This window comes from Paramacrobiotus metropolitanus, unplaced genomic scaffold (genome assembly GCF_019649055.1).
Source record: "Paramacrobiotus metropolitanus isolate TYO unplaced genomic scaffold, Prichtersi_v1.0 Parri_scaffold0000207, whole genome shotgun sequence".
In the NCBI taxonomy this organism is placed as follows: domain Eukaryota; kingdom Metazoa; phylum Tardigrada; class Eutardigrada; order Parachela; family Macrobiotidae; genus Paramacrobiotus; species Paramacrobiotus metropolitanus.
Genome location: NW_026570427.1, coordinates 6,795 through 19,428, shown reverse-complemented (window position 1 = coordinate 19,428; position 12,634 = coordinate 6,795). Strand labels below are relative to the sequence as shown.

At 43.5% G+C, this 12,634-nt stretch overlaps 1 protein-coding gene across 1 annotated transcript; it reads right to left on the bottom strand.

Annotated features, from left to right (window-relative positions):
• Positions 1-5,584: 5,584 nt before the first annotated feature.
• LOC129600984 (uncharacterized) lies at positions 5,585-7,833 on the bottom strand. Its single transcript, XM_055499674.1, has 2 exons — positions 7,549-7,833; positions 5,585-6,829 (listed from the first exon to the last, which is right to left on the bottom strand). The coding sequence occupies exons 1-2, from the start codon at positions 7,784-7,786 to the stop codon at positions 6,018-6,020; spliced, it is 1,050 nt and encodes a 349-aa protein (XP_055355649.1). The 5' UTR covers positions 7,787-7,833; the 3' UTR covers positions 5,585-6,017.
• Between the last annotated feature and the right edge of the window lie 4,801 nt (positions 7,834-12,634).

Here is a 12,634-nt window from a genome sequence, read left to right as displayed (position 1 = left end):
TTCAGCTGCCGCTAATGACTCATTAGCACGAGCCTCAATGGGTCAATAAAGGCGGCTAATGTTGCAGCGCCCATATGATGCGAACATTGGCCCGGCTGTATTTCCAGAATGTGCTCTTCATGTAAACAATTACCATCTGCGATTCCGCACTTATGGGAACGAATACAGACAGTAATTCCATTATGAATTTTATTCTGGTTTTGTAGGCTGCCTTTAGTATAATGTACGACCGCATGGCGTGCGCAGTTTAAACCAAAGTGCGTACGCTGTTGTAATGTACTAGCTGAATATATTTTGTTATATTTTTAAAAAATGTATAAAAATATCTAGGTCCATGAGCAGGGGCTGCACGTACGTTAGCGAAGTGGACCTATTATTTTGATATCCAGAAAAATGGTGTACCTCGCACTCAGTACGAATTTCCTTCCAGTGCAGGTTGCCAGTACAGTATTTCACCCGTACAAAACTCCTCAAGCGCATATGGCGCCGCCCAAACGTTTTACACGCTGACGTATACGAACCAGTTAGCCACGGAATGTCATAAAACGCAAAAAAGTGTTTTAGAGTATACGAAAAAGGAAATCCCCGAGCATGTACACCTATGTACGGGTATCTATATGATTACCATGTACAATATACCGGTCACCTCCCTGTTCCCATATTGTAATTAACAACTTTGCGCGGCTGACAACAGGAAGTGCAGGCTCGCTTCAAGACGGCATCCGCTTTCCGTTTCCGGTGCAGATGAATGTACGTGCGCGCTGGTCTATGGCTTTTGCCTCTCTAATTTTTATTGGTAAATAGTTAAGAAATAGTACGTGCGAAAATTCATGTACAGTACATAGTTCATGCTACAAGGTATAATCCATTTAAATTGTGCAGACAGACAGAGGCCTCGTTCCGTGTTATACATAGGTATATAAAAATACATAATAAAATACTATATTAAAAAATTATAATATACAATAAAAACATTTTTTATTAATATATTTAAAATATATCATGTAAATACAGTGTTTTTATTATATATTTTTTGTACATGACGCGAAAAATCCATACGATTGATACGAAACGTATAGTTTGTGCAAGTTCCTACTGTAATTTCTATTGTAAAGGTACAGCTAGCGCGCTCAATGAAAGATTAGTGATTGGTTTTTGGAAGCGCAGTGGATACTCCTTTAAATTTTGTCTCTTTTGCGCGGCCTCTTCATTCTCTTTCGCGAGTTTTTGTGCACGCTTTTAAAGCAACACTAAAATCATGCCGATAAAGATACTTGTGTAATTGTAAGTGTAGAGTCCCAAACCTTCGTTACACCGCGTGGCAAGTATGCCTGGAGGCAGGTAATATTTTTTAGCATTTTTACTTACAGTTGAAATTGTTCAAAACAAATTCTGCCGGCGTTTTTACCCCACAAAAATTCGGTTGCCTGGAAGTTCGGCCGGCGTTTTGGCAGTGGCCCATGCGGCATGCATTCACCCGCCGTCTCAACTCAGCCGTTCCTTCAATTGCTTTACTCGCGTTGCGGCTGGCTGTGCAAGAAATGCTACGGCTGTTTTAAGGGAAATGGCCCGGTATATCGTGTCAAAAGTGGGATACATACACTAAACCTTTCGCTTTCGCGCACTCCGAATTAATTTTTTTTGTAGTAATACTTTATGTCATTCTAAAGCTAAACGATTTATAAAGCTAAACCGTTTGCGCGCCCAACGTCCGGTTACCAAGATATGGCGTACAAAATTGGATGAAAAGTTTAAATGCATTGTTGTGTACTAAAAGTCTGGTTATTACCCGATCTTCTTAAAACTTTGCTGTAAAAGGCACATGGTCATGAGTCGAAAGTGAACCAATACCAGATCCATAGCATTTTTTTCCGATTTCTAAAATGAGTTTCAAAAAATTTTAAATTCATTTTAACATTATGGGAAAGTGCTTTGAACCTGAAATTGGTTCACTTTCGACTTCATAGCCATGTGTCTTTTATAGCAAAGTTTCAAGAAGATCGGATAATAATCAGACTTTTGGTACACAACAATGCATTTAAGCTTTTCGCCCATTTTAGTACGCCATATCTCGGCAACCGGATGTTGCGCGCGCAAACGGTTTTCAGGACAATGTACACAAATCATTAGCTTTAGAATGATATAAAGTATTACTAAAAAGTGATTCGGAGTGCGCGAAAGCGAAAGTTTTAGTGTACGTAATACTACGTATCCCATTTTCGACGCCATCTTCCCTGCCATTTTCCTTAAGTACCGGTACAGTATTTAACCTGTCCACTCGAGAGAAGACTTTGCTTTTTTAATTTTCGGGCTTTGGAGCTCATATAGTGTACCGGCGCTGGCAGCTATTCTTAATTATTTATGGCATTTGCAGATAAATTAGTTTCAAGTTACGGTAATTTATTTTTAACATTATGTTGATGATGGCTGTCGATCAATGTCACACAAACTGGATGAGCTGTCAAACTTAGCCCAGTAAAAATTCAACAGATTGAAACAAAAAAAGTGAGGAAAACCGATCCTGTTCAACGAAAATCGTTGCCGTATGCTTTGTCGACCGAAGCGTAGCGAAGGTCCTCTATGTTCAGAATTAATGGGAAGCGTGATGTCCGTTCGTCGGTCACCGCCACCAAATGCACATATGCACGGTGCACTGGAAGAGATGCACCAGTGCGCGGTGGCCGTATATACTCACATCCCATGTAACTGGCGAAGTCCGTTCGTCGATCACCGCCACCAAATGCACATATGCACGGTGCATTGGAAGAGATGCACCAGTGCGCGGTGGCCGTATATACTCACATCCCATGTAACTGGCGAAGTCCGTTCGTCGATCACCGCCACCAAATGCACATATGCACGGTGCATTGGAAGAGATGCACCAGTGCGCGGTGGCCGTATATACTCACATCCCATGTAACTGGCGAAGTCCGTTCGTCGATCACCGCCACCAAATGCACATATGCACGGTGCATTGGAAGAGATGCACCAGTGCGCGGTGGCCGTATATACTCACATCCCATGTAACTGGCGAAGTCCGTTCGTCGATCACCGCCACCAAATGCACATATGCACGGTGCATTGGAAGAGATGCACCAGTGCGCGGTGGCCGTATATACTCACATCCCATGTAACTGGCGAAGTCCGTTCGTCGATCACCGCCACCAAATGCACATATGCACGGTGCATTGGAAGAGATGCACCAGTGCGCGGTGGCCGTATATACTCACATCCCATGTAACTGGCGAAGTCCGTTCGTCGATCACCGCCACCAAATGCACATATGCACGGTGCATTGGAAGAGATGCACCAGTGCGCGGTGGCCGTATATACTCACATCCCATGTAACTGGCGAAGTCCGTTCGTCGATCACCGCCACCAAATGCACATATGCACGGTGCATTGGAAGAGATGCACCAGTGCGCGGTGGCCGTATATACTCACATCCCATGTAACTGGCGAAGTCCGTTCGTCGATCACCGCCACCAAATGCACATATGCACGGTGCATTGGAAGAGATGCACCAGTGCGCGGTGGCCGTATATACTCACATCCCATGTAACTGGCGAAGTCCGTTCGTCGATCACCGCCACCAAATGCACATATGCACGGTGCATTGGAAGAGATGCACCAGTGCGCGGTGGCCGTATATACTCACATCCCATGTAACTGGCAATGTCCGTTCGTCGGTCACCGCCACCAAATGCACATATGCACGGTGCATTGGAAGAGATGCACCAGTGCGCGGTGGCCGTATATACTCACATCCCATGTAACTGGCAATGTCCGTTCGTCGGTCACCGCCACCAAATGCACATATGCACGGTGCATTGGAAGAGATGCACCAGTGCGCGGTGGCCGTATATACTCACATCCCATGTAACTGGCAATGTCCGTTCGTCGGTCACCGCCACCAAATGTACATAAGCACGGTGTATTGGAAAGAGATGCACCAGTGCGGGGTGGCCGTATATACTTACACCCCATGTAACTGGCGATGTCCGTTCGTCGGTCACTGCCACCAACACACCTTAAGGACAAATACACAAGCACGGTAACCGTACTCGCTTACACCCCGAGTAACTTGTTTTGCCAGTTCGTTGGTACCACCATCTGATCCAAAAAAGGATGGACACCGTAGCCACATACACTCATGATCTATAAAAATTGTGGTGATGGAAACATTTCGAATCTGTTTTCCAAATGCTAACAATGCGCTTGTGACTGACAGAACCATCAGTCGGTTAAAAAAAAATCCGTCGTACGTAAATTTTTCTCTTCCAGGATTTTGTAATAACATTAATAAGTTTAATATCCTGTCAACGTTGCCCGTCAAGGCTACAGACAGAGGTAGTCCATTTGACAAAACAAAAAGTCGTACCGGCAAAGCTACTGGACCCGCCCTCTCTCCTAGCGGCTTTAAATTCTTATTGTGTGTCTATGATCTGAACTGCATCAATTATGGGACACAAATATAAATATGCAAACCAAGAAAAGCACTTTTGTTCACGTCACAGGCACCTCCCCTCTACGGCAGTTGGTTCGCATGGCGTGACGTAAATATGCAGAACTGGCATATCCCGCCCAGGATAAGCAAAATAAAGAAACTACTCCGGAGTAGTTTTTTTGAAATGGCAACTCAGATAAGCTGCTTATTCCAACGTACACCGGGCACCTACAATACTTAATGAAATATGTTACGATCAGGATTCAGGAGGCTTAACAGCAGGTTCCTCAGGTTTTCCCTGATGGTTCTCTCGCATTCTATAGCTGTTATGTTTGAAATAGTTTTCTTTAGCACTTAACAACGGTAGTCCGTAACTTCGTATTGTTTTTGAACTAATTAATCATGTTCTGCTCTTCGTCTTCGAGCCCATCAGCATCTGAGGCTGTGCCTGTTCCTACGGTGATCACAGTTCGTCTCAAGAAAATACAAGAACTGATCGAAGCATGAAGAGCAAGTTAAATTTTTTATTTTAACAAACAAAAAAACTAAAAAAGCTGTAGTTTCCACAAATTTTAATTTAACATTTTAATTTATTAGTACCGTGCTTGAACGGAGCTACATTAAATGCGCTGGGAAGATTTGAGTTACAGACTGCAGTAATATGCTTACAGTAATTAGTTAGTAATATGCAAGTCGGAAAACGGAACACAAAGCTAGAAAGTGCGAGTTAAATACGCAACAAAGATGGGCAACGGTTTATTGGCTGGTTCCGTTTTGTCTGTGACGTGAACAAAAGTGCTTTTCTGGGTTTGCATATTTATATTTGTGTCCCATAAATTTTGAGAGAACCGGACCGGCAAAAACGCCCAGCAGATGTTTTTGCTGACTTTATCCTTTATACAATCGCTAGAATGGGAACTCGTTGGCCACCATTGGTAAAATTATTGAGATGACTGACCCGTAGTAAAGAATAAGGTGTGACCTTTTGGACCATTCCACAAGTGCTGTTACTGCCTAACAAAAGTGATAACATCGCATTATTAATCAAGACGGGATTGTTCTTGCAGAGTAACCGTAAAAAACCTCTGATGTGAGAGATGTTGTCGAAATATTATATACCACATGCGTCCGGTGTTAAAGACTGCAACATCTCGAGTAGAAAAGTTTGTCTAGCAGGGACAACAATATTTCTAAAATAAAACAACATGATCTCTATTTGGTATAGCAGAAGTTACATTTAAAAAAACCATTCGCTTGCGAAAACAAAGTTATTAGAGCCGTGGACGGATTTTCTGTTACATAGATGGCTTTCCCGATTACATTGGCAATCTTCTAGTGCTGTTGTGTTGAAAATAGCTCAAATTGCTTTACCTTTAGAGGCTCTGCCCAAACTATTCCAATTTAGACACATATTCCTGCTACGCGCTTCGGTCATGCAGTGCCCGCAAAAAGCGAGTGCACTTTCCTAGTGTAATTTAATATCTTTAATTACAGAAGCAAACGGCTAGAGGACTGCATCAGTCAATGTCTGCAAGAAATTGCATTCTGACTGTCGTACAGCAGTCATCGCCTACCATGGCAAGTCATTCTCAGGAAACACCCACAGCGCCCTCGTATGGATGATCCACTCGTGGATATCCTGATGCGGGCGGAACAAGCACTGAACCTCTCCAGTATCATTCAGTCGAATCGCCCGAAAGTTGAAAACAAAGCTGGCCAGCAGTCCGGGACGGTTGGGGGGCGGCGCTCTGCGGGTGGTGGCAGCCAGTTTCGGGGTAGACAACAGGGGCCCGTACGGCGCCTCCTCGGGACCGACGATGATACGGCCGTTAAGGCGCCAGATCATATGGTTGTGCAGGTTCCTGTGGATGCGTTCCGGGAGGGGCAGACGGACAGTACACGGCACGGCGACATGCTTCCCCTCGGTGACGTTCAGGTAGGGAGTGTCGTGCTCCTCATAGAAAAAGACGTCGCGATGGTCAGTAATCAGCGGCAGCAGCATGAAGCGCTGCAGAACGCGCCAGTCGGAGCCCGGCGCGGCGGTGATGCACTGCACGGATCCCCCCGACCGCATGGTCACATTCAGGATGTGGAGGGAGAGAGTGTGGTTTATGCGGCTATAGTTGTAGGCCTGTCCCGAGATGTCCTCCACCGGCAGCGGCAGCAGTCGTCCTGATTTAAACACGATGCGGTTCTCATGCAGCCAGACGACATCGCGCCAGTCCATGCCCGGCAGCACTTCGCACTGGAACGTCGCATCCTCCCCGAGTCGCGGCCGTACTACCACGCTGTCCAACGCATCGTGGCTGGCGGTTAGCTGCGGCAGTACGATGCGGTCGTCTTGCCGGCTGTTGACCATCGCCTGCGCCAGCATGTCGTTCACTACAATATATCGTTCACACGTACAGTGAAACCTCTCTTATACGTACACCTCCGTTAAGAAAATTTCGTACGTAATTTGCACCGAGCGCGAAGCGCGAGGTGCGGCAATAAGTCTTCGTCCAGAGCATAAAATTTGTCTGACGCCACGAAGAGCGTACGTCACGCTTTTGCAATTCCACAACCCCAATACCATTTCCCAATGGTATTGGCGCTCGCGCTCGTGCAATAATGTGGTTCGGAACCACCGCTAGTGTAGCGGTGTACGGAACTCAGAGGTGTTTTTCGCAGTGTAGAGTAATTTTGGTTAAGTGTTTTAGTGTATTTAATACAGAGGGTGTACGTACATAAAAGTGTACGTATCAGGGAGGTTTTACTGTATATTAATTCAGCCATTTTACTAAACGTTTTGTCACCAGAACGGCATATGATGAGAACGATCAGTAAAATTGAAAACAATTCCTAAAAGGGAAATTGAATGAAATTGACCGCCTGCCGCCTGTGCGTACCCACAGCAGTTGTATTCCATTAATGTTACTGGTAGGTAGCGGAGCCGTTACGGTACCTGTTAAACAACTACAAGCATAAGTGTTTTTGGCGATATATTCCTCTACAATCGAAATTTATGTTCATGTATAAAATAAAATAATTTAGAATGTATTGCATATTTTGCGAAATTGGCAAGGCGCTTTCGTAAGTAATAAACGGTACACTGTACTCACAATCCGGGCTGCCCGCTCTTCGGGACATACGGCCACTGCTGATTGGCGGCAGACTTCCAGATGGTGCCGGAAAGCCCTCACACATCTGCAGCAGCAAAGATAGACACCAGGAGCATCCTGACCACTGGCCCAATCTGGGACGCGTCCTTCGTGTGCACACAGACATCTTAGTTCGCTGCAACTTGATAAGTTCGATATTTGTAAAGAGCGCTGTAGGTAAAAAAAATATAATATTCATAAACTATTTATAGTTAGCAGTTGTCGCGTTGCAGGAGCGGCACAGTACGTACACTACCGGAGCACTAATGATAAGCACCCAAGGGTCAACATCAAAGCGCAATTCAAGAGTCTGTTTGTCGGGTAATTAACGATGCATCGGTAGTCATGGTGATCTGTTGTTAACACCTGTCCTTGAAAGGTGAGGGTTGTTAAGTTACGAGCTACCTAACTCGTACCCTACGCTGCAAAATGATGTACACACATGACACGGCGTATAATGCGTATATACATATAATGCACATACCCATGTAACCCATACGCATAATATAATACGTACAAGAAACAGCTGCGGCTTCGGCTTCGCGTTTCTTGTGATCCATGGCTGAAATCAACGAATATCTTGGTCACTCGTTCACGCAGCGATTTTGCTCACTGGACAGTAGTTGTTGCTCGGTCACCCACTCACTTATTTACCGACCCGTATGGTCGTTTAAGGAGAATTTGTATCGAGATTTTCGAAATTCTACAGTCGTTTAAGTGAAACAGTCGAACTATCATTTTCCACAAACCAATATTTTCTTTCGGATTTTTTCCTCATCCAATTAAACAGGGCGTACCCTTTACAGAGTACTTGAAATTTTAAAAAAGCTTGAACCGTTTTCTTGCAAATGCGTCGTAAAGTAATCAGTGACGAAAGCACTTTAGCCACGCCACGAGTGCCACTGCACTAGCTCAAAAAGTTGCAATCACCGCCACACATGGGCGGTTGTACAAAGAAGATTGCTATGACTAAAACGAATTCAGCTTAAAAACACCAGCTTCAAAGAAACGAACAAAAAATTCAATTTAACATAAATTTAACTGACTTGAATTAACAGCCGCCCATGTATGGCGGTGATTGCAATTATTTGAGCGTAGTGCAGTGGCACCCGTGGCGTGGCTAAAGTGCTTTCGTCACTGATTTCTTTGCGACGCATTTGCAAGAAAACGGTTCAAGCTTTTTTAAAATTTCAAGTCCTCTGTAAAGGGTACGCCTTGCTTAATCGGACAAAGAAAAAATCCGAAAGAAAATCGCAAATGATATTTCGACTGGTTCACTTAAACGACCATCGCCTATTCACTTATCACACTGTTTCACTTAAACGACCATACTAGTAGCGATTTTGCTCACTGGACAGTGGTGGTAGCTGGATCACTCATTCACTCACCTAGCGATTTTGCTTACAAGACAGTATTGCTTGCTCAGTCACTCACTCACCTTTCATTTCTAAATGCTGCATCAAACTTGTACCGAATTTTTGGAAGAGTGACTCCTAACAAAAATCGAACAGCCCGATAAACTACTGTAATTCTACAGTACTTCTATTAAACGTACCGTCAGAATGGTTTGAAACTTTTAATATTCTACATATACATAGAATTGTACTGACAACGAAAGCCGAAAGTCTAACCTGTGATTTCTTAATTGATTTGGTGGTGGGGCGTTGTACGAAAGTAACAAAACTCAGTACATTTTATTCCGTTTAATTTGCGTTTTAATGACTAATTCTACGTATTGTATCCAGCAAAATTTGTCCAAGCTTCCTTGAACTGGACTGGATCGTTTGCGGCCATCGTGCCGGCACGATTCTGATCGGACGTATCCAGAAATAAACGTCATGTGACGCAGTTCTGAACCACGGCCGATCTAACTGTGGTATCAGATTTTTTTAAAAGTTTTTGAGAGATCTGCAGACTGTGTGGAGGCCGCGCGTAGTATTGATCTTTTTCTTAATAACACACATAACCATACGCAGTAACGCGCACCGCTTCTAGAATCTAGAATGAGTATGTTTAATTTTATAATAAATTTGACTTTTACTTCGGCTTAAATAATGCACCGTTCGAACTGAATGTTTACATTTCACAAGTACAGTATCATAATATACAGATATTTGTATTATTCCATACATTGCACTAAAAGCTGCTCTACCCGATTCAAGTTTGTTTTTTTCAGACGATTTTTCACCCCCACTCCCTTGTTGTTAACTTGTAACTTGTAACGCTAGCGTGACAAATTACCACTCCGTATTATCCCGTATCTCGTATAGTCGTATTACCACCCCATTACCGCGTACGTGACAGAAAGCCCAACCCTTGTAAAATTAAAATACTGTATAAAAAAATGGACATAAATTAAAAACGAAAATTCAACCACCTTTCCCTTCTGTGTTATGCAAATTCCCTTTTGTGTTATGCAAACTTGAACATTCGCGCCTACCGGAAACAGCATCAATCCCAGTATTTTTTTTTCGTAAAACTGCATATATCGGCACCACTGATTAAGAAAGCCTTGAGATCAACCGGAAGAGATGGCACCGGAATTTCGTTTCTGCAAGTGCAGCAGCAATGGGATGGTCAGTTATAATTGGGCACGATTTGCGATAATTGGCTGCAGGACTCAACAGAAACAAATCCTGAAGAAGCTAAGTTTAATGTCGAAAATGCAAGCCCGCACTTTAGTGATCCAATAAGTGTCAATAAGCTTCGCTTGGTGCCTTTTCTGCCGGTGGTGGCCGGAACAGTATTGGAATGGAGCCGCTGGTGGCAAAATTCTAAGCAATAAATTGAATTGTGGTGACAATAGCCAAAACGCCGTGTCATTATTTTTGAAAATCATTTTAAAATTTCGAAACGATGGTGGAAACCACGTTCGGTGTAAAAACGATATTCATGGTAATGTGCGCTTTAATGCGAAATTTGAAGAGGATCGGTTTATATAGTGAGAGTTTTGGTGCACCTCCTCGTATTTGAACTTTTGAAATCTTATTTCCCCGATAACTTCCCAACCGGATGTTGCGCGCACAACCAACCGGCTTTCACGCCAATGTACACAAACTGCTTTTCTATAGCATGCCATAAAAGTGATAAAACAATGCAAAAAAGTGTTCGGGGACTGCGCGAAAGTGAAAATTTCAGTACATGTACCCGAATTTGGTACCATGTAGGTATGTACCGACATACTTCCCTTAAGCTTAACAATCTTGAACGTTACAAGCATAGAAAGGTCAACGTTCAAGAAATCCTTGTCAACCCTCTGTGAGGAAAGAAGCGGCTCATGTACAGCGACAAAGTCTTTCAAGAATTTTTAACACGTTGCGCCGTGGTATTGCCTACGCGGATCTTACGACGCAGCCGGGGTTCGATTCCCCCATCGGTGCAGTTTTCGGCCGTTCCTCGGTTTCCCTCGGATGGCGCCCTGCTGAGATCGGCAGGGTGTAAAACCTGGCAGTGGCACCTGCCAATGGCACTGCCAGTGGCATGGCGAGCGATAAAACCTGGAGACTCTGGCAACTGGCAAACGATAAAATCTGGCAGATGCCGCGTAAAATTTGGCACACTTAATAAGCGGGTTAAAAGTGGTTGGTCAACTATATAATTCTTTAAAAGGTCAATTTTCATATAAAGTCATTGAAGAATTAACAGAATTAATGGTCATGCATAAAGTGCGTATGTAAGCGCCGGTATGTATACAAATTTTATAAGGTCACACTGTGTTTCGCCGTTGCGCAGAGTACAAGTACCACAGAAAAAAATGACAAGGCGCGATAATACAATCGCAGTGCTTCCAGATCTAGGATGCAGCCCCTTAAATACGCCTTGCGCTTGGACGCGGTGCTGTTTCGATTAACAATTATATGCGCATTTTTATCACCTACACTCACCGGGTCAGTGCAGTACCAGCACGGTAGACGCTGCAGCCGACACACCACTTCGGACCTGTTGTTACTCGGCTTTCGTTGCATTCCTTTTACCTCCGGTAAAAATGCAGCATATGCAGATGAGCTTTGGTTTCAATAAAATTAAGGGAAATGTGCCGGTATATAGTACAAAATCGATGTACAAAAACGGTCTCTTTGGCTTTAGCGTACCCCAAACCCTTATGTCCTTTGTTTAAATAATTTTAGAGTCAAATGATAAGCATACAAATGATAGGTAGTGCGCGAAAACCGCTTATGGGTGCAACGTCCGTCGGGAGAAAGCGCAACGACAGAAAAAATTTCAATAGTTTTAACGCACAAAAAATACAGAAACTACAGATATACATATAATGGGTACATTACAGACACGAGTCATACAAAGGTTTCATCATACACACTTATTAAAATTTCAAATTCCAAATAAAATTAGAAACAAATAGTGCAAACCTGGCTCGGTGATTATCAGGGTAGTGGACCTTTGCAGTTAAAATTTGAACGCAATTGATCTAGTTTTTTGTTAGATTCATTCTAAAATTAAAAAAAACATTTTGAGGAAACCAAGCTCGGCGTAAAAACGATCTTCATGGTAGTGGGTGTTTTTATGCAAGATCTGGAGATCAGTTTATAATGGGACCTTTGGTACACATCGCATTTCGAAACTTTTAAAATTTTATTTCGCCCATAACTCCCGAACCGGATGTTGCGTACCCAAACGGTCTTCACGCCAATGAACATAACTTATTTGTCTATAAAAATTTTACAAGTAAAAGACGAAAAGTGTTTAGGAGTGAACGGAGGCGAACGCTACCCATAACCGTACACGGTGTATGTATTTGTTTACGAATTCTGCGCCATGTAACGGCACACTTCCATTTACGAGAGGCTTTCTCGATCACGTCCGCGTCAGATCGGCATACACCTGACGCTTCGATAGAAATTAGCCACCACTTCCGCGGTGGTTTCTTCGAGATCTCTAAAATCGAGTTCTTTACTTGGATGTGTTTTCATATTCGAAAACATTTGCTGAATTTCTAAAGTTCCTAATGTTACCAAATGTACGCTGAGCCGACGCGGAAATGTTCGGGAAAGCCCCTTGTTAGTAGATTACCGTAGCAAATACCGGAACT

What these genes read in the sequence shown, in the direction of transcription:
- LOC129600984 (XM_055499674.1), bottom strand. Translation starts at nt 7,786, where the DNA reads ATGAATATTATATTTTTTTTACCTACAGCGCTCTTTACAAATATCGAA. An exon ending in AAGAGCGGGCAGCCCGGATT is followed by an intron (nt 6,830 to 7,548) that starts GTGAGTACAGTG and finishes GATATATTGTAG; the next exon opens with TGAACGACATGCTGGCGCAG.